Here is a 21,320-nt window from a genome sequence, read left to right on the forward strand (position 1 = left end):
AATATACTCAGGAATAACAAGTAAAGGCTCTCTACTGTTCTCTGGACATACCTCTGCTGCTGGTTGCATTCCACACTAGGATGATCCTTTAAAAATAATCTTTATTGGTCACAGTTAAGAGCAGAAAGAACATGGTGCTTAAGCAGTTTGTGGTTATTCACTGTATGGTTCCTAGCACCTCTTGTGCCATCCATTGACAGAACTATACAAACAGAAATAAATAATTTGAATAAACTGTACATTTATCTTAAAATCATCTCAGCTGAAAAGTTATAAGGAGCCATTTCTAAGGGCTTTATGTTTCTGGGATAGGGAAAAAAACCAACAAGAAAACCAAGGGAAAAAGGCACATTAACCAAGAAACTCAGTGTGACTTTCATTTATTGTCAGCAGTTTTTCAGGGCAGGGGTGAGTTTGGGATCAATCTCCTACACCACTCTTGGCCTCCAGTAGCACATCAGCACCATCACGCTGTCCTCTCCGGGAGCAGTGGCAGCACCACAGCTGGGCATATTGCTGGAGTGCAGGCTCACCCCTGTGGCTTTTGGCACAGACTGGGAAGGAGCAGCCCTGGCAAGAGCTCAGGCCCAATGGGATCTCGTGGCTGTGCAGCAAGTGCAGCACTGAGGTACTTTATCCATTGTACTGGGGAAGCAGCAACTCCTGTCACAGGATCCAGCACACCATAAATCGCCTTGGTCTGGTTCAGAACTGTTACCAGTTTGTATCATCTTCCCAGTTCAACTCCTCTTCTTCACCCCAGCCTGTAGCTTCAGCCTAGAATCACATAAAATCATCAAGATTAAGGTATGTGGAATGTACTTGGGTGCTCCAGCACAACCTCAGGAGCCTGTGTGGTTTGGGAGGGCACAGCATTCATCAACAAGGCCAAAAGCCCAAAAATGAAGTGTCAGTATTTGCAGCTTATGGTTTTAAAGAACTTTGAACTGCAAGAGGAATCACCTTAAAGACAAAAGCAGGCTTAACAAGGACTCTCTTTTTTACTGTTTGTATCAGACCCACTTTCCATTAAAAAGGATGCCATACATCAGAAGATTTATTTCCCTCTAGGAAAGAGCTGTTTTCTTGTTGTATTCTAACACTGAATTTGATCTCCCACTGACACAGCACTGGCTGCCTTCCCCCCAAAATGGGGTTGGGGTCATGACAGTCACAGTACACTGTGCCACTGTCAAACATCATAAACAACTTCAGTTTACAGCTCAGGCTCCTCTCCCCATGCTCCCTGCTGTTCCTGGGGTAGCTCTCTTGAGGCTGAATGAGCAAAACAGCTTGAAGTCAACACCTTTTCCCTAAGGCAGTTACATGTTCAATTGGGAATGCTGCTTCCCCTCCTAGGAAACAGCAGTGGTGTTTGGAGTCTCCCTGATTGGTCTACAGGGATTTATCTGCCTAAAGAAACCCCAGTTTTGTGACCCACCCCTGTGTCTCTGAAATAGAGAAATGTTTCAGTTATTCTTTCATGAAAACAACACACCCAGAAAGCTTTACTCTGTAATCCAGAGGTTCAGGCTTTCTGGACATTAGTGTACAATGCTATTGTGCTTTGCTAGAAGACTCAGGAAAAACACCTCAGTCCTGAGCATTCTCTGTGCCTGGAAGCCCCTTCTGTTTGAACATGTCTGTTCAGCAGCTGGGATCCAGCCCTGTTTTACCTGTCTGACAAACCAAAACTCTCTTTAACAAATCACATGATTCCTGCATCCATGATACAGCAGCACAGAGTAAAAGCTGGAGGTAAAACTCCTTAGTACTTCTAGTAGTGTACAAATGGAGCCCGTTCCCTGTTTCCTGACAGAACTCTTTGCTGTACCAAGTGCCCACTGCAGTACCTGGTGCCTGCTAAGATGCTGTGTGCTGGGGAGCCTCTCAGGGCTGCAGTCACCTAAACCTCCAGCCTCTTACCTCAGTCACATCAGCTGCTGCAAATTTGGATGAAAACAGCACAGTCTGGGGGGCACCTTCTCTGCTGGACACCCCACCCGAGTGAGGAGCTTCTGTCCTTGCCTCAGGTAAAATCAAGAGGGCGGAAGAAGGTTTAATGTCTGGGATCATGTCAGCAAACCAGTCCAGCTCAGGGTCTTGCACAGGTTTCCTCTTCACTTTGATTGTGAATTCTTCTCCCAGGCCAGACTCTGATGAAGACTTCAACCTCTCCTGAAAGGTTTTTGGCAACACAGTTTCTCCCAGTTGTTCCTCAGAGTCCCATTTGTCATTGCTCCAGCTGTTCCCATGGCAAGACTTTGTGGGGGGACTCAGTCTGAGGCTTTTGAATTCTTTGCTCAGTTGATGGGTACCTGGCAGAGGCCTCGGCCTTTCAGCTGCAGCAGCCTGTGTCACAGTGGGGCAGTTTCCTGAGGACAGTTTAGGACTGGGGCTCCTGGGTTCAAAGTCATCCCAAGGCTTCTCGTCTACATCATGATCAGCAAAATAAGGTCCCATGCTGCCCTGCAGCTCCCGGGGCTGAATTTGAATGTTCACAGTTTTCTCAGTGTCCATCTCCTCTGGCTCACTCCAGTCTGGCCACTCCTCTGCTGGCTTTTCCGAGGTAGTCAAAGAGCTCCTGCTGTTCCCCAGTGTATTCATGCTTCCAGGAATTCCATTCAGGGGGGGTTGAGTGCCTTGCTCACCTGTGGAAGACAAAGGAGTTATATACCCATTTAGAGAGAGCAAGTGCAGGCAGAAATGGAGTTGTCAAGAAGTTTTAGACACATTACAGGCACCACCTGGCATTGGAAGAAGCCAGTAATTGATTGGAAAGCAAGCTCCTCTTGGATTAGAAAGCAGGGACACCTTCCTGCTTGCAAAGGAAGGAATTCACCTCAGAGCCAGGGGCAGTACAAGCTGATTGCTGATAAGGAACAGGTGACTGAGAAAAGGCCATGTAAGGAAAGAAAATCAGCTTTGAGTGTCAGAATGAGCTGACTTGTAAATCCAGAGTATCTGCTGAGCTGTGGGAGGGGTGAAAGCACGGCACAGAATCTGCTGTGAGAAAACAAACTCAAGTCCAGGGACGCAATCTGTGTATGTCAGCTTCCCAAAGAGCTATTCCCTAGGATGTTAAGGATCACAGTCCCCTTCCTTCACTGTTGCCTTCCATGGTTCACTGAATCTTTCAGATCAGCACATGGGGGAAATGCACATCTTTTCAAGCAACACTTCCTTGGTGAACGTTTGATTTTGAAAGGAAGCACATTTTACCTGGGTATGGTACATTTTACCTGTCTTTGAAGCCAAGGCATTGTCTTGTCGCACAGGAGGCTTTTTGCCAGGTGCCTTCGCAGAGTTGGGGAACGAGCTGGGACTGCTCTTCAGGGGCCGAGAGGTTTGGTTTCTCTGATTGCTCATGCCATGACTGGGGGAACCTGCCAGAATAAAGAAAAAAAAAAAAAAAAGGACACAAGCTGAACTGCCTGCAGCACTGGAATGTTCTTTTTGAACAACACTGGGGCCTGGCACAGCAATCCAACAGCTGCACCTTCTGATCCATATAGAACAATATTCCTCTGTTCCCGCTGCCTGCAGCTCTTGCCAGTACAAAGTTATGGCAACTGTACATGGTCAGCTTTTGCTGAAATGTTCTTTCAAGAAATACACAATGAATAAACTCATTAGGATCGGAGCAGATGCTTTAAAAATGCTGTTTTCTACCTGGCTGGATCCAAAAATCCCACCTGGTACCTGCCTTACACAAAAGCACTGCACTCACTCACAGCAATTCCAAGCATAAGCAAACTCATGGCACTAAACAACCCCCTTTCCATGGCTGGGCATGGGCACAGCAGCTTCCTGGACTGAAAGTCTCTACTCTGAAGGCTGACTGCCCTCATATCCCAGCCTGAGGTGAGGTGAGGTGGGTGGTGGGCAGTCAAGGCCATGCTTTGGAGCTGCCCAAGGCAGGTGTATTTCCCTGGCCCAGTGCTGACAGCTCAGCAAGCATCTCCTTGCAGTTCATTTTTGGGAGCTGCAGGGTATGATCAGTACTGGTGATGGTTTGCCAACACCAGCCTCAGCTGTGTGGGACCCTGTTGCCACCACTTCAAAATGGCAGAGTTTGGGCCAGTGCTGCACTTCCGTGGGATTCATCTGAGTTCCCAGCCAGCTGTGCCTGCCTAGGTTAGGGATCACCAGTGCCACCAGAGACAGGTGGCCCAGGGGAAAGGACTGCTGGGAACACACACAACCCAGCCCCTTCCCAGAGCCCTTCATAAAGGGCACATCCTTTGAGGAGCTTGAGCCAACAGCTTGTTAAACCTCATGTGCTCAGCCTCTTGTGTTGCTTTTTGCAGATTGTCACTCACTGTTGAGGACAAAGGTGGGGTTTTTATTGTTTATCAATAGTTAAATCAGACCTAATTTTAAGTAAGTTTTGAAAAATAAACCTGGTTTCAGCCTGCAATCCAAAGTGGTTTATTTACTACAGTCTACTAAAATAAATAATGTAAAGAAACTAATGCAGTGAGCCATCCACAGATTTTAATGAAGGGTGGTAGCTGCCAGTACACACATAAACAGGAAGCAAACACTTAAACTGATCTCTGTCATGTATTTCATTTGGTATCTCCTATGTCTAAAGTTGCACACATGATAACTTTTCCCTCATTATAAACATTTTAGTTTCAATACCCAGAGAAGCTTTCTCTTAGCACACTTGGTTCCAAGTTATCTAGCAGGTGCACGGGCTACTGTCTTCACTTGCATTAGCTGAAAAGCCTCCAGAAAGCTGATAAAATAGGGAAGTTTGTATTCCTTTTCCAATCTATGAATAGAAATTGGGGGAAAAACATAAGATTTACTGGTTTTAAGGAAAGAGAGAGGGAATATTAAATAACTGCCTATGTAAGTTCTTTAGCAAGGCAATATAGTTTTTTCACAAAAGACACACACACACACACTCTTATCTCCTTTACCTACAAGGCTGCTTAAATGAAGAAGAGGTTTCATTTTTTCCCAATATATTTGGTATATTTAAAATACTTTTAAATAACTCTTCATCTGATATCAATTCTGGATCTGCAAATAGCACCTAACTAAAAATCCAAGTTTGGCTGCAAATTAACTTTTTTTTAAATTAACCTGTCACCAGGAACAGATTAATGATCCAAGAAACTCTGCCTACACTGCTTGGACAGAACAGGCAAGCATCCCAAGAACACTCTGACTGTATCTTTTACCTTCTGGGGAGAGATCAGCAGTTTTCATGAAACTTGGTGCAGAGCTTTTGAAAATCTTGGTTCTTTCTCCACCTACAACCACTTCAGGGCCAAGCAGGGAGACGAGGACGGCGAGGCTGTGCAGGGTTATGGCCACGATGGAGTCACTGGTGTCCCGCAGGCCCAGCAACACCTGCACCAACCACACACTGATGTCAGCACAGCAGGGAACTCTGCTTCAGCACTGCTTTCCTCTTCAAGTGCTACTCTGGCAGCACCTCTCATTTCTAATCCCCTACAGCTCTCAGTAAAGACTGCATGTTGTTTCACAGCATAAAATCAGCCTTCCACTTTGTGCTACCAATTAAACAGGCTGGCTGATCCTAGTTGGTGAACGGGGCTCTCGGCAACCTGGTCTAGTAGAAGGTGACCCTGCTCCTGGCACGGGGTTAGGTAAGATTAGATGGTCCTTAAAGTCCCTTCCAACCCAAACCATTCAGTGATTCTGGGAAATCCCATATTCCAGGATATACCACCCATTGGTCTGAGTCCTTAACCTGTGGCAAGATGATGTTCTTCAGCTCCTCCTGAGAGAACAGCTCAGCGTAGGCGTGGATGTGAGACAGCAGCACCATCCGCACGTGCTCCTCGTGCACCTCAAACAGCTTCAGCAGCACAGGGATCACGTGGGCCTGGAACAGGGCTGGTGACAGCAGGCAGCTGGTCTGGCTCTCCCCACTTTGCTCTAGGGAACAGAGGTGAGGATGGGAAAAGGATGCTTCACCCACCAGAGACAGCTCACCCAGAAGCTACCGAGTGCTGACACCAGGATCATTCCTAATTCTCCTCCCAGCATCAGCAGAGCAGTGCAAAGGAGCAAGCACAGATAACTGTCCTTTCCAGTTCTGTCTGTTACAGTCTTTGTTCTGCTTAGGGAAAACAACACTATTCCCTTGATTCAATGAAACAACTGCTCTGAATTAATTCCAAACTTGTCAGGAATAATTGTGATGAGGAAGTATTTAAAGGTCACCTTTCTTTGGGCCCAGCAGATGAGGAAGAAAACTCTTGACAGCTACAGGTTCTGCAAACACGAGCTGATTGAGTAGGAGAGGCACCAGCCGTGATGCTATCAGCTCCTCTGACAAGCCAGCCACCCTATCCAGCAGGAATCTGCATTCCAGGAGACAGCAATTAGTATCAAGGCAGCCTTCCATGCATTTATGCCTGTTTCCCTTAACATCATTTTCCCCTCCTTGTGTCTGACTTATCCAGAGTCAGTGTCCCACTCTAGCCCCTCATTCTGTCTGCACTCTGACCTCCAGAGAGAAGCCTCTGCTCCTGCCTGAGGCAAAGATAGCACAGACCAGGAGCCAGAACCACATCCTGTAAAACTCCACACCCAGATCATGGACTGGCGCAAGCCCATCCAGCTGGAACAGGAAGCTGCTGGGGCACCAAACTGCCTCAGAGCTGGCATCTCCCGTGAAGAGCTACAGACAAAACTGCAGCAGAGAGTTTTCCTCTCACTCCACACCCTGGTCCATCGCAAGGATTTTCCTGCTGCTTTGGAAAAGACTCTTCTACCTACCACACAAGGGAAGTTTCTCTACCACAAAGGGAATCCTGTTTTGAAACCACTTCGATCTAATGAGGCCAAAAGAGTACTGATTGAGTTTATCAGAGTTTAATTTTGTGCAACTGCTCTTGTCTGTCAGATTTTGATTTTTAAAGTATTAATTGTCAGTTACTGCTTTTTATCTACACTTGGAGACCAAGAGAAGGGTGCACATGCTGTGAAGGCCCCTCTGTCTGATAAAAAGGGCAACACTCCCCTATCTTTAAGCAAATGTTCAACCCCTCCAGCAGTAAACACTGCTGACACAGAGATAGTGAGAACCACTCTGAATGTTCCTGCTAAGGATCTCCATTCTCCTCTTACTTCATCCACTTAAGCCTGTAATGAAAAATAACTGATGTATAAAATAGGCAGGAAAACAGCTCTGTGAGAACACGAAGGCTTTTTTATATGGAAAAAAGAAAAATTCAGCTTCTCCCCTTTTCAGGCCCAGATAATGCCATCCTGACAGAAAAATTCTTGGGGACCACAACAGTAGGATCTACTGCAAGATGTTCCACTACTGCAGCCAAGACATCCATTACAGGCAACAGCTTTACTCTTGGCACCACAGGATTAATCACCCAACAAGTCATATTGCAAACTCTCTCATTGGCAGCTGCACCACTCTGGAGGCTGGGGAGCATCAGGATGATGCAGACCCCAGCAGAGACTGCTCCTCCTAAACAGCAAACCAGCCACAAGGAATTGGAAAACAAGAGGTGAAGTTTCCTCTTTAACAGGACTCTTGCTTTGGCTGGAGTACCCAAAGTGTTACAGAGTGAACAGTATTCTGCCAAAGCCACCAAATCTGCCACCTGAGGAAGTACCTGTGGCCAGGAGCCTTCCCTGGTCCCCCCACAATCCATTTGCAGAATTGTGCTTTATCATTCTGAAATAAGAAGCTTCCACATTATAGTTCCCTCACTTACTTGAAAAATTCAGTTTTCTCCTCCTCAGACTTTAGTGTTAAGGTCTTCAGAAAATTCACAACTTCCAGAAAATCATTCCTAAGCACAAAACCAAAAGCTGTCAAGTGTAATCCTTATTGATGACTAAACCACCCACAGTGAAGAGACTGCAACCCCCACCACTCCTTTTGCAGAGAGAACGAGATAGAGGGACCCCAGTCAAATGCTGCTGCATCAAGAGTGCCAGCAAGGAGGGTACACCTGAAGGCTGCTGCTCAGCACCTCTTTGGGAGGGCTGGTAACACCTTCTTAATTTAAGGAACCTCTTTGTCAAAGATCCCTGCGAAAGGCAGGGATTAAGTCTGCACTCCCATCTACCTTCACAAAACTGGTGCTTTGCAAGACAGAAAAAAGCAGGATTAAGACCAAGAGAGGCCTGATATTCCTGTCCTTACCTGAAGAACTCATGAGACAATAAGCTGGACAGTGGTGGGCGACACTTTGGGTCTGGATTCAGCAGTGTACAGTGCAAGGTTTGCTGAAAGCTGGAGAGAATATCTGCTGAAACTGAAATCCAGAGCACCTACAGTTAGATTTCTCTCTCCACACTGAACAACAGGAGGGGGTTCAGGAGTCCTCCACCCTCCCCCAAAACTTATTCTTAGCTCTAATTGATAACAAAAGTGCAAAAGGAAGGGGAAAATAGCATTTCCATTTCTCTTCCTAACCTGCCTGGCTACTAAGCCTCCAAGGAGTGCTGCTGTTCTCCCAAGAACCTCCTGCTGTCTCTCTGCTGGGAAGTGACAACCCCTGCTCAGCTGTGGCACTCAAGATCCACGTGCCACCTCCATAACCCTTGGCAGGACCAGAGCAGGTTTGGGAGTGGTCGTGTCACACGGGCTGGTGACCTCCAGCTACATCTGACCACATCCCCACAGGAAAAGGGGAACACAGGAGAAGCCAAGGTCTGCAAACAAGGAACAACACTGGCCACTGTGCCCACAGCACTCCTGCCAGCTGCACAGTGAAAGGGGAAATGTTCAGCCACACAGGGAATGAACCACAGGGCCTGTCACCAGCAAAATAAACCCGTGTCATTCTCACCCTGATCATTGAGAGCTGTCAAGAGATTCTCCACCGTTGTCCCAAATGCGAAGGCGTCCCTCGCGTGCCCGTAGCTGCTGGGCAGGATTTTGAAGTCTGCAGACTGAAACCAAAACAAAACAAAGAAACCAGCAAAGCAGGAGCTTATGAGATATGTGGTGTTTTCCATAAATCTTTATTCTCACCCCCCACCATATACACTCTCCAGTTCTTTTTATAGCACCAAAGCTTCACTGTGTACCCTACAAGTAGAATATTGTGCTAAAAATTCCTCCACTGGGGAATTTATAACCCAAAGGAGCAACTCCATCACGATGGAACAACCCCCCAATGAATGCAGGCAGTCAACAGCTTTGAGCATTTCTATGGAAACAGGCAGTAATTAGAGAGCAGAAGCGTGCTCCTTCAGCATAAGCAGCTCCAAGGATTCTCAACAGCTAGGAAGTGACTTAAAAGGTAGGGAAAAGGCTGTGGTGAGAGTTACACAACCATGGGACCACAGTGATCTGGGCAATCTCAGCAACTACTCTGACTTTTGCAAAACTCTGGTGATTTGGAAGCAACACAAAGTGTTTGAAAAGCAGTACTATCTGTGCCCAACACCATTCCCAAATCAGGGGTGGGACAGAGGAGGGACAAAAGGAACAGAGGAAACCTCAGATATAATCCAAGAGCCACTTCCATGCCATTTAGGCACAAGGAAATATAACATGAATGTAAGAACATTTCTGGCCCATCACTGTTTTTCTCTGCTGCCAGCAGGAAGCTCCTCGAGCTGTCACTCACCATCTCCTCGCAGGGGATGCACGACTGGTCCCGCACAGACTTCACGTGACAGAGGAACTGCAAGGACAAGAGGGGCCCTGAGCTGCCTCCGTGTCCCCTCAGTGCCCAGCAGCAAGAGCAGGCTGTGCCCAAGGGACAGGGCTGGGGGTGGCAGCAGCTGTGCCCCTGCCCCTTCTGCTGGCACCCAGGGCAGGCTGTGCCTGCTGCTGCAATGACTCTGCACAGCAGGCACCAGAAATCAAAATAGGAATTGTTCTTTCTTCTACCAAGCAGTGAGAATGCCACCAGCACAAACTAAGGAGGCATTTAAATTATTTTCCTTAATGACTCATTTCAACCTGAATCTTCCTGCTCTTTTGTCATTTTTCTATCAGTCCAGAAGAGCAAAGATTTCTTGCTCTCCAGCCAGCAGTGTCCCTTAGAAAAGTAGCTGCATTTTGGCTAATGGAGAATTAATTTGTGTGGACATTTTAGTTTATAGTTATGGTGTCCTTAGAGCAAAGATTCAGGACAGAGCTGGAAGTGAGCCAAAACATTTAATAGCAAATCCAGCTAAATGGAAGGACTTGGGCCTTCAGATCCATAGATGGCCAGATTCCATGGGCCAGGAATCCTCCCCTGGGCATCCAAGGTGCACTTGGCTTGGCTCTTACCTCTGGGGTGGCTTCACTGAAGTTACAGACTGTTTCCATTCCTCCCAGCTTCCAGTGCCCATCCTCACTCACAAACACTGACGATAAACAGACGTTGTTATGCGTTAGGTTTCCCTAGAACATAAAAACCAAAAAAAGGGTAACTGACTTGGGGGACAGATGAAGATGTAAAATCTTAATCAGCACTGATTAGGTGCTGCAGGGGACTGAGGAAAAGCTGCCAAAAAAGCACACAGTTCCTGTGGCATTTTGTAGGTGACCAGCAGGTGCTAGTCAGGAGAGCTGTGGTTTTAGAGCAGACAAAGCCCTAATTGTCACAGCCCCTGCAATGCAACTGTAAATCCAGGGAAGTTTTCCAACTGTGAACACAAAACCCCAGAGCTACAGTCTGAGCTGGGATTTACCTGCAGCCCTGGGCAAACACACAGTGCCCAGACAGGGCAGCAGTGACGCCCATCTCTGGCACGGGCCAACAGCTGTGAACGAACACCAAGGCCAAGCAATCCCAATTCCCTAAAGCAAGGATACTACACGCAGATCCATGAACTGAGAACTGCCTGTTCCCTCATTTCCACAACATTTTCAATTACCCTTCCTCCTCCAAAGCAGCCAAGTTTAGCAGTTTCAGCCTACGAGAACTGTGGGACACGTGTCTGTCTGCTTGGGAGGAATCAGCAAGGAGTCGCCCAGACAAGCCCAGGTACAACGCTCTCCTGTCACATTTCCTGCATCTCCCACCAGAGCCTGACTATGCTGCCAGGGGTACCTACCCTGTCATGGAGGAAGATGAGTGCCAGCAACACATCATAGATCCCTGCACAGATTTCTGCCGCAGAGAGAGTCTCCAGGACCGTCTCCAAGGGCTTCACCCTCTCTGTAACCAGGTGGATCCCATTTGCTTCCACAGTGCAGGACAGGAAGCGCAGAAGGCAAGGATGGCGCAAGGTTTTCAGGTGCTTCCAGAAACAAAGATCTCTGTTAGACCTCCTCTGAGGCATCTCCACATGCAGAGCTTAGTCCTGCCCCCTCAGCCATGCTTCCTCATGGAATTCACACAGCCCATCCCTGCTCCTCGCCAAGCACCCAGCAAACATCCTCACTCAGACTGCAGAAATTTTTATAATATACTGAAACAGAATCACAGAATGATCTGGGCTGAAAGGACCTTAAAAATCATCTTGTCCCATCCCCCCTCTCATGGGCAGGGATACTTTCGACTATATCCCAGGTTGCTCTAAGCTTTGCCCAGCCTGGCCTCAACACTTCTAGGGATCCAGGGCAAAGCCACAACTTCTCTGGGCACCCTGTGCCAGGGCCTCACCAACCCTCACAGAGAAGAATTTCTTCCCAATATCCAAACCAAACCTACTCTCTCTCAGTTTGAAGCCATTTCCCCTTGTCCTGTCACTACATGTTCTTGTCTCTCCATCTGTCTTGTAAGCTCCCTGCTGGCACTGGATGGAGAAAATCTTACACAGAATAAAAGTCTTACTTTTATTATTTATAAATATAATTTAATTAAATATAATTTATTATTATATAATAAATATGGTCTTTTGGGTGGGATTCATCCAAGAAAGACCCTGACTTGCAGGAGGAGGCAGCACCCTCAAAGACAGGCAGGCACTGCTGTCCTCATCATGCAGCACGCAATGAACTCCGCAGCTGCCAACCCCCTTCTGCCCCATGGCCAGGCTGGCTTCCACCTCTTCTCCTGCCCTCACTCCCAAGGGTTTGACCCCTGCTAAGTGATTCCCACCCTGCCAATAAAAGGAGAGAGGCTGTGCAGCGTGTCCCAGGCACAGTGCAGTACCTTGGCAGCTTTGTTGACCTTCTCCTCGTTCTCGCGCTTGTACACGAAGACGGAGGCGCGTTTCCCATCCTGGAGCACGGCCGGGTGGATGGTGTGGCCACTGGGCAGCGTCAAGGGCGGCTCCTCCAGGGTATAGCTCTTCAAAGCACTGTTCTCCGAGCCCATCCCTGGCAGAGGTGCCCTCCTCACCACAAACAGCCTCTGAGCGAGGAAGGATTTTCTTTGGACAGATTTTGTTCCAGCAGGCGCCGTCCAGTTCACCTTCAGAGCATTTTCTGCAAAGCACAGAACAGCCATGATGAACCTCCTCCTGTCCGTGTCCTCACCTTGAGTTTAAGGACAAGAATAAAATCCCCAAAGTTCACTTTGTAAAGGAAACCCAGCGTCCACAAGAGGGTTTGGATCAACAGGTGAGCAGCTCTCAGCAGTGGGGCTTGGACTGCACTGGCACCCACCTGTGAGCATCACCAGCAGCTGTGACACAGTGCAGCACCCACAGCCCATCCCTGACCCAGATGCCAAGCTGAGATCCACCAAAAGCTGGATTCACCAACACCCCCAGCAACACAGACACCAACTCCAAGGGTTTAACTGGCATTAAGTACAGTCAGCAGTTAGGAAGTGTGACTGCCACTCCACAAGGAGCATCTGGCTTTCTTAAAAACACCATTCCTCAATTCTCCAAGCCAGAGAAGAATTCAGCGAAGGAGGAAGGATTACAAGCTGGATTTCAGGAGGTTACCTATATCCAGGTACCTTCCTCCAGCAGCATGTTTCCCCCCTAGATTACCTTCTCTCCATGTGACAAATATTCCTTCTGCCTGCCAACCCTTCCTTCCTCCCACAGCCTGTCAGGAAGAGGCTGACACAGATTTCTGTGCTGTTTCCTCACACACAGAACCAGTAAAACAAACACACTGATTGCAGAGGCTCTTTTGGAAAACACTGACCCAGCACATGCTCTGTCATCAGGCTTGTGCTCACAGGCCACAGGCGAGACCTGAACCTGCTGGCACACAGAAGTCAGTCACCAGGAATCAGAAGGAAAGAGCAAGCCCTCAGTTTTCAGAAAAAGTTGGGGAAAATTGCCCACCTCCAAGCTTTTTTTTTTTTTTTTTTTTTTTTTTTTGCAGCTGACTTTTTTGTAGTTGTTTCCAGCCATGACCTGAGGATTCAGGAAGGCAGTAACACAGGATTCTCCAAGCTTCCCAACAGAGCTGTTCCACCAAAATTGCCGCTCTGGCCCCTCACCTGTGTCTCCAGTTAGGTCTCCCATGAACCTGGAGGTGAGAACTGCTCAGGGCCTTTGGAAAAAGAGCTAGTTACAGTTTCCTGGCTCCTTTAACCCTCCAGAGTGTACCAAGTGAGGGTACAATAACCCCTGCAGCCTGAAATGCGGGGGGAAGAGGGGCTTTTAATTGAGTTTCTGTGTCCTGATCCACCTAAAATCTAAACTGAATTAGCTACAGAACTCATAGCTTCCTCATTCTCTCCCCTCTGGTGTCAGACATGGATCTGCACCTTTTCAGCACTGATTCCTTAAACCTTTAAGACATAAAGGGAAAGTTATGGAAGTCTAAACTGCAGCTTCCCAGCACTACACAGAGGGGCTGACAGGTGAAGAGGAAACACAGTGCAGCAATAGCACACGTCTCTAAACTGGATTTTTTTTCTTTGTGAACTCCCTGGCACATAAGCATTCATGCTGCCCCCAGACAGAATCTTCTCCTCTCCAGCCAGAACCTGGGAGCTGTGCCCTGGCTGCCTCAGGTTATGCCTCACCTGTGTGCAAGGCACCAGCTGCTGCTCCTGGGCACAGCCAATGCGTTTCTCTGCATTCTGCTCATCCCAGCTGGGCCTCATTGAGTTGTGCTACCTCAGTGATTTCTCACTCAGGACACCTGACCGTACCTGGGCTGACCTGATGCCTCAGGTTCCTCCAAATGCACGCGGACATATTTGGCTTCAGAGACATACCCAGCTCAGAACGGAGTCATTGAATGGTCTAGGTTGGAAGGGACTTGAAAAACTCATCTCATTCCACTCCCCTGCCATGGGCAGGGACACCTTCCACTGTCCCAGGCTGCTCCAAGTCCCATCCAGCCTGGCCTGGGACACTTCCAGCCACAGCTCCTCTGGGCACCCTGTGCCAGGGCCTTCCAACCCTGACAGGGAAGAGTTTCTTCCACATGCCTCACCTAATTTTCCCCAGGTATAATTTGCAGCCATTCCCCCCTTGTCCTGTCACATTTCCTGATGAAGAGGCCCTCTCCAGCTTCCCTGTAGTCCCTGCAGATCCTGGGAGGTTGCTGTGAGGTCTCCATGCAACCTTCTCCAGGCAGAACAGCCCCAACCCTACCAGCCACAGGGGAGGTGCCCCAGTCCCCTTATCAACTTCATGGCCTCCTCTGGGCTTGCTCCAACAGTTCCACGTCCTCCCCAGGCTGAATATTGTAACACCAGAGTCATCCTCATGTGATGTACAACAGCCAGCTGCAAACACACCTCCCCTCCTTTCCAGGGAGCCTCCTCTCGGGAGGCGCACAGCAACTCTCAGTGTCAAACACGGAGCAGCCTTTGGCACCCCGAGCTTCGCAGCCTTTTTATGGCTACTGAAAGGCGAGCTGGCAAAAGCGTCTGCAAAGGTCTGTGCCCAGGTATGGCTCTGCAGAGCCAAAACAAACCATTACGCAACTATGAGTTAAGAGCATTAACCCTTCTGCATCTCATTTTCAACGAACTGTAAACATGACCGTCAGATGTAACACACAGAAGCCCTCGGACAGAGAGGAGACCGGCAGGGAAAGCCAGAGGGACTGGCAGTTAAGGACAATGTGGATTTGCTACCAGAAAGGGGTGGAATTTCCATTTAGCTTCCTCGTGGAGTGAACGACAGCCGCATACAGGATATTCACCTGACACACACGCCGCTCCACAGCTCAGAGGCAATTCCTGGCTTTCCAGCCCTGCCCGCCACCTCCCCGCCAGCAGCGCCTCTTGGAAGCGCTCTCGGCGGTGCCAGGGGCTTTGCTGCCAAAGGCAGAGGTCTCCCAAAGTGACACCTTCAAATGCCCACCCGGCACCCTGCACAAGCGGACCCTCGCAGGCAGCCGGGCGATCAGCCGCCAACGTGGGAAGGAAGCCCGGTTCTACCGCGCTCCCCCAAGGCCGGTCCGACCGGGGACAGGCAGGAGCCGGCCCTGCGGGGGCAGTGCCCGGGAGCTGCAGCCCGCGGGGCACACCCCGGCCCGCCCGTCAGACCCCACGGCGGCCCCCGACAACAATCCTCGGCCCGCGGCCCGCCTGCCCCCGCCCCCGTGTCACCTGTCCCCGCCGGGCCGGGGGTGCCGGTGCCGCTGGGCCCCGCCGGCCGCTCCGTCTGTCCGTCCGTCTGTCCGTCCTTCCGCCCGCCTGGCCGGCAGCGCCGCTCGCCTCGCGCGCCCCCTGCCGGCCGGCGGCCGCAGCGCACTCACCGCTCGGGGCGCGGCCCGCGAAGCGCCGGCCGCCATTTCGGGTGAGGGCGAGTGTCCCTCCAGGCACCCTTGGGATCAGGGACTCGAGCAGTCGGCAGGGTTGGAAGAAACCTTTAAGATCATCCAGTCCACTCCTGTATCCAGCAGTGCCGCTGGAACCGCGAAACCGCCGAGTCCGGGCGCCTCCGAAGCACGGCCGGGGATGGTGACTGCAGCACCTCCCTGGCAGCTGTCCCAATGCCTGACCACCCTGACAGTGATTTTTTTATTTGTTTTTCTCTAATATCTAATCTGAATCTGCCCGGTCTCAGCTGGGCCATTTCCTCTTGTCCTCCCCGCAGAAGAGTCCGAGCGCCCCTGGCTGCGCCTCCTGTCCGGCTGCGGATTGCGATGAGCTCCCTGAGCCTCCTCCGGGCTCAGCGCCCCCGCCTCCCGCAGCCGCTCCTCACGGCGTTTCTGCAGACCCTTCACTGGACACGCTGCTGCCCCACTGTGTCCTTTTAAAAGACATTTTTTAATATCCTTGCCCTTCCCGTGCCCGCTCAGTTCCGCCTGCAGCCCAGTGCTGCCGGAGCGGGGCCGGAGGGTGCGAGCGAGGCCGGTGGTCTGACACTCCAGCGAGAGGGGATCCATTTAATGCCATTAAAACTAATTGCTGCCCGCGCCGCGGCGTAAAGTGACTCCGGGGAGAGATTTCACGGGAGTGTTTTGGACGGCGGAACGAAGGTTGAAAGGAACGGCTCCAGAGCGGTGGGAGGTCTGGGCTTTTCACACGCTATTTTCATATCGCCGGTGTTATTCCAGTTTCCTGCAGCGCCAGGACCCGAGGATGTGGTTTGCTCAGTCACTGCGAACAGCAGCACAGCCCAGCCTCGTGGCCTCGTCTAGACGCAGGTTTAATGGCCAGGGCAGGGCGTTTAACACAGGTGGTCTGAGCTCTGCAAGTGCCTTGGCTTTCTTTAGTAACTCAACTCCACGAATTTAACCTGCACTGAGTTTTGTGCTGCCAAATCCAGCACGAGCTGTGTAGAGTGTGTTCTTTAGCAATATGTTTTGCCCCTTCCATATCTAGGGAAGCCTTCCAGGGCTTGGGCAAGCAGGGATGACACACAGGTCAGCTGGACAGCGGCTCATCAATGCCTGAGTCCCTCCAGCACAGCTAAAGCTCTGCTCCCTGGATAGCAAGGGGGATTCCCTCAGACCCACAGCCAAACTCCGCTCACTTCAGCCTCACCAACCGTTCAGGGGAGTGAGGAGAGGATTTCTCCTGTGAGTGTGCATGGGGAGGGCTGTAAGGTGGCACGTCAGGGTTAATGTGGGGACACAGTGCTAGGAGACTGCTCCTCTGGCAGGATATGCTGGCAGATGGATGATCTGAGGCTTTTTTAAAAAGAAGAAATATGATGGGAGGAACAGGGTGCAGGAAAATAAAGTGGGTCATAGATAGCATGACATATGTAGTACATCACACATTAAAGGGTAATATAATGCAGACAGGAACAGAAACTAAATAAAGTTCGGGTACACCACCTCTTTCTGTCAAAGGCAGGAAAGATCCAGAATCTTTGGCCCAAATGGGACAGACACACAAAAAGATCCTGGCCCCGAAGTGCAAACTAAGGGGAACCGTGAACATTAGTCACCAGTTTATTCAAGGGGCTAAGCGTGGGTTTGTATGTCCTGTGTGTGTTTGTGGCAGGGCAAAGGCAGAAGGTCAGAATAACTGGAGGTAAAGATAAAAACTTCTTAATAAGCAACAAGTGATTTCTACTCACAGCCCTTGGCTCCAGCTTTGGGCTGTGTTGTGATTCATGTGGCTGTCAGGAAGAAAAAGCAAACTTTGGCTGTTGTGCTTCATTTCTGTGTGTTTCCTTTGCTGGGCTGTCTCTGTGAGCAGCATTCCTTGCCTTCACCTGCTTTTCCCGAGCGATTCCATTGTTTCACACAGGCTGAAGTGGCACTGAGGGGTGTGCCCTGCTCAGAGCCCTGTCACCACGTGCTGCACAAAAACCCCAGCTGGGCCTCTGCCCCAAACTTCACCCTCTGTCTTTCCTGAGCGCAGCCAACGGAGGCTCCTCCAGAGAACAACGCAGGACCTGATCAGGGAGGTGTGAACCCCCCTCCTTGTCTTTCAAGGGCAGAGGGAAGAGCTGGAACCAGCAGGATAACAGAGCCCCTAGGAAATGCCTCATTAGGATTGGAACTCGTTCTTTTAAGTCAGTTGGGCAAGAAAAGATTGGCATAGTGGAGAGAAAGAAAGCTGGTGACTATAGAGGGGGACAGAGCAAAAATCACTTCAGTGGAGTAGAGCATGTAAAGTCTAAAGGGAGAGCTGGGGAGCACTGCCTTAGAATCCCAAAATGGTTTCGGTTGGAAGGGACCTTAAAGCCCATGTCATTTCCACCCAGGGCAGGGTCACCTTCCTCTATTCCAGGCTGCTCCAAGCCCCGTCCAGCCTGGCCTTGAACACCGCCAGGGATGGGGCAGCCACAGCTCCAGCCTTTCCAGTACTGTGCAGGCTCTCAGTAGTGCAGAGATGCTCCCCAGCTCAGCCTCCTCCAGGCCAGAGCCCTTTGGGAAAGGCACAGGGAACAAAGGCTGCAGGGCTGCTCCTTCTCCAGCGAATTACAATTACAGCACAGCAGCTTCTTGCTTCCAATGATGTTTTGCCACTTCTTAAAATCTGGTGGGGTTTTTTTTTGGGTTTTTTTGGTTTTTTTGGTTTTTTCCAGCATATTTTCTCCAGGTCTGGAAAAGTCCATGTTTTTATTGAAGTGGGTGTCCAGATGAACTGGCTGGAAATACCACCTTGTGACTGAAACACCTGCAGGGGAGTGCAGTCGTCCTCTGCCTGTGCAGCTCCAACACCTCTCCTGGCATCTCAGACCTCTTTCAGAAGAAAGCCCCAAAACTTTAAGCTGAAGGGAAAAATGAGCAGACCACAGGGAGCTTCAAGGGTGACATGAATTGCAGCAGGAAGGCAGCTTTGTGCATTCCATGTTTTTGAGGATGGTCACAGAAGGAATGGAGGCTGACACCTTAGTCAGCCTCTGGCCATGGTGAGTGGACAGTTGAGCTTACCAGTGCTGCACTACAGGAATTCCATTAAAGAACCTGCCAGAGGGGCCCAGAATCTCTTATATCTAAACAGAGCTTGTTCTGCTTATTCCAGAGGAAGCTACATCTTGTTCTTGTTTCATTTAATCCAGAGTGGATAAAATTAAACAGAATCACGGCAGTCTGATTTCAAAATGAAATGCACATGTTAAACTGTTAGCAGACAGCTCCACAACCCCCTGGATATTTGAGAGACCTTGAATCAGGTCCTCTATGAGCTCTCAGGGAGAATATTTGTTTACTTTTGCTTTCCCCCACCCTGTTGCCCTGGAAGGCTCCTAAATGCTGGTGTAGTACAGATAATAAGCACAAGTACAAATAATGAGCACAAGATCTTGGGCAGCTGCATGGAGCAGACTGCTCCTAGAAATGAGCCCGTCCCTCTGCACAAAGCCTCTCTAATAGCTACCAGACATAGGAGATTCTCAGCCATTGCTTATTTCATTGTGCTATTAACTTTACAGCCTAATTGAATCTAAAACACTTGCCTAACCAAACTCATTAATTAATTAGCAGCAGGCTGGGAAAGAGGATACTCCTAGGATGGCTCAGGATTGCTGCTGAAGGGAAGAAAAGAGGAGGTCTACAAAGCCAGAGAGAGAAACCATGAAAAAGAGGATGAAAGTTGCAGAAGTTGTTAAAAGAAAGCAGATCCCTCCTCGCCCTGTTTTGTGCAGGACACAGTACCCAGGGACTGAATCCATAAAATACAGATAATTGAACAGGTCAGACTCTCCCATCTTCCTCTGACGCCCACAGGAAATGTGATATAGATTGAAAGGTTTATGTGCTCCTATCTTTTCTCCCCCTTTCTGGCTCAGGAACTGTAATTAAAGAGAAAATCAGCCTCTCTCCTGCCTTGAAAGTGCAGTGGCACAGCTGGTTTTCATCTTGGCGAGCAGGCTCTGTCCTCAGGCTACTAAGTGCTGAGTAATTTTTACCAAGCTCTGTTTGCAGATAAATGATGTTCTCTTAGCTGCTGCCAGGCAAAGCTACAAATACTTGATCTTTTATTCTTTTCCCATAAACTCCTAACATTGAATACTAAAAATGCAGCCAGAGATTTTTCCACTGCCATTTATTCTCAGCATGGTCACAACTGTATTACAATTACAGACACCCACCCTTCACTGGAGCTCCACTGCAGCTCCTCGTTAACCTGAAGCTTCCAATTAAAGGCTCCTTCAGTTTCATTGATAGTTTGCATATACTCCAAGGACCCACTTCATTTTGTCTTTCCCCCAAAACACATTCCATGAGGAGGGTAACTGCTTTAAATAACTTCACACTAATTTCTGGAAAAGCCTGACAAGCAAGTGCCAGTCTCAGAAGAAAAGTCTGAGTGTGCTGCTTGGGGAATTTCTCTCACAGCTGTAACTATAAAAATATCTGAAAGCTTTTGACTAAATGTGGCACAACCTCTGGGCAAATCCACTGTGGGCTCAGAACAGAGGAAAGAATCTAGAAATGTACAACACTGGAAACCCATCAGTGTAGTTCAAGTTTTCTGCCATGTTTCTAATTGAGATCTTACCTGTTCTAGGAAACTGTGTAAGAATTAATTAAAAATGGTAGAGAAAATAATTTTAAAAACACTACTTAATCTTGGCAACGCTGTTCTTCCACCTACCTCCAGTGAGTGACGCCCTGGACAAGAAGCCAGCAGAGGGAGAAGGCTGAAAACTGGTATGAAATACCATGGCTAATTTTAGACTCCTTTCCAGTCATGCAGCTTGAAACAGGGAGTAATGGTGCTTATAAAAGTACTTGCACACTTTGTAAAGATAACACAGGGTTTCAAAACAATTTTTATTTCAAAGGTATTTTTGAAGTATAAGACTAAGAGTTTGTCAGATTCCCCAAACAATCCCATGCCTTTGAAGATCACCTTCCCAGCACAGACCCCAGTCTTACGGAATTACTGGTGACTGGTTTTGTAGGATCAGCCCTTGATCCAAGTCAACTTTCTGTTTAAGCCATAAAGAAGGGAGGAAGAAGGAGAACAGATCTGCAAATCAACAGGCATTAACAAAAGAAAAAGGATGAGGTAGAGGTAACTTTTCTTTTAAAAAGTGAAAACTTGAACTGCTGCCTTGGTAGCTGTGGCAGAGAGGGCATTACCATCCCTTTCTTCTGTCTGTTACAGTGGGCATGCACAGCTGAAGAACAGCTTTAGCCTGAATTCCATTTGCAGGCTGTCTCAAAACATGACATAAAACAATCACCACACTGTGAGTCCAGCATGAAGGGATCTGCTGCTCAATGATCCCTGCTTAGATCCAGTTTAAACCCCAGAAAGGACCACGACAGGATGGATTTGTGTTTCCAGATAGGGAAGCTGGGGTAAAGGCTCTGCCTCTGGATTCTGAACCAAGGTACAGTGTTTCTTGCTCTTGCTGGGCCTCAGGATGGATGTGGCTGTCTTCTTCCAGCCCACAGAACTCTGTTTGAATGCTAGGGGTAAAGGTATTCTGTTGTGTAGTTTCTAATTTTAAGTGTTTTCAAGCATTTAAAATAGACTGTAAATGTCTGAAGCTTCAGGGGACTGAATCTGTGCCATCTTTCCATTATTAAAGCGTTCAGACCCAGGACTGGACTTTGGTCCAAACTATGTGTGAAGGCAGTGCCAGGAGATGCTGGGGCTTACTGGTATTCTGTGACTGAAGTGTGA

The 21,320-nt window shown here is 48.9% G+C and overlaps 1 protein-coding gene across 2 annotated transcripts; it reads right to left on the bottom strand.

The window, feature by feature from the left end:
• Positions 1 to 364: 364 nt before the first annotated feature.
• SCYL3 (SCY1 like pseudokinase 3) lies at positions 365 to 15,472 on the bottom strand. Of its 2 annotated transcripts, none has more exons than XM_066324780.1 (14): positions 15,384 to 15,472; positions 12,060 to 12,334; positions 11,017 to 11,202; positions 10,247 to 10,360; positions 9,594 to 9,650; positions 8,808 to 8,910; positions 8,159 to 8,270; positions 7,725 to 7,802; positions 6,208 to 6,347; positions 5,732 to 5,919; positions 5,196 to 5,367; positions 3,243 to 3,386; positions 1,927 to 2,651; positions 365 to 777 (listed from the first exon to the last, which is right to left on the bottom strand). In XM_066324780.1, the coding sequence occupies exons 2-14, from the start codon at positions 12,222 to 12,224 to the stop codon at positions 715 to 717; spliced, it is 2,247 nt and encodes a 748-aa protein (XP_066180877.1). In that variant the 5' UTR covers positions 12,225 to 12,334; positions 15,384 to 15,472; the 3' UTR covers positions 365 to 714. The 2 variants fall into 2 exon arrangements, with proteins under 2 accessions (XP_066180877.1, XP_066180879.1); XM_066324782.1 differs by lacking the exon at positions 15,384 to 15,472 and adding an exon at positions 14,975 to 15,221.
• Between the last annotated feature and the right edge of the window lie 5,848 nt (positions 15,473 to 21,320).

This window comes from Sylvia atricapilla, chromosome 9 (genome assembly GCF_009819655.1).
Source record: "Sylvia atricapilla isolate bSylAtr1 chromosome 9, bSylAtr1.pri, whole genome shotgun sequence".
Lineage (NCBI taxonomy): Eukaryota > Metazoa > Chordata > Aves > Passeriformes > Sylviidae > Sylvia > Sylvia atricapilla.

What these genes read in the sequence shown, in the direction of transcription:
- SCYL3 (XM_066324780.1), bottom strand. Translation starts at nt 12,224, where the DNA reads ATGGGCTCGGAGAACAGTGCTTTGAAGAGCTATACCCTGGAGGAGCCG. An exon ending in GAGAAAACTGAATTTTTCAA is followed by an intron (nt 6,348 to 7,724) that starts GTAAGTGAGGGA and finishes CCTGGAATGCAG; the next exon opens with ATTCCTGCTGGATAGGGTGG. An exon ending in TCTGCTGGGCCCAAAGAAAG is followed by an intron (nt 5,920 to 6,207) that starts GTGACCTTTAAA and finishes TCTGTTCCCTAG; the next exon opens with AGCAAAGTGGGGAGAGCCAG.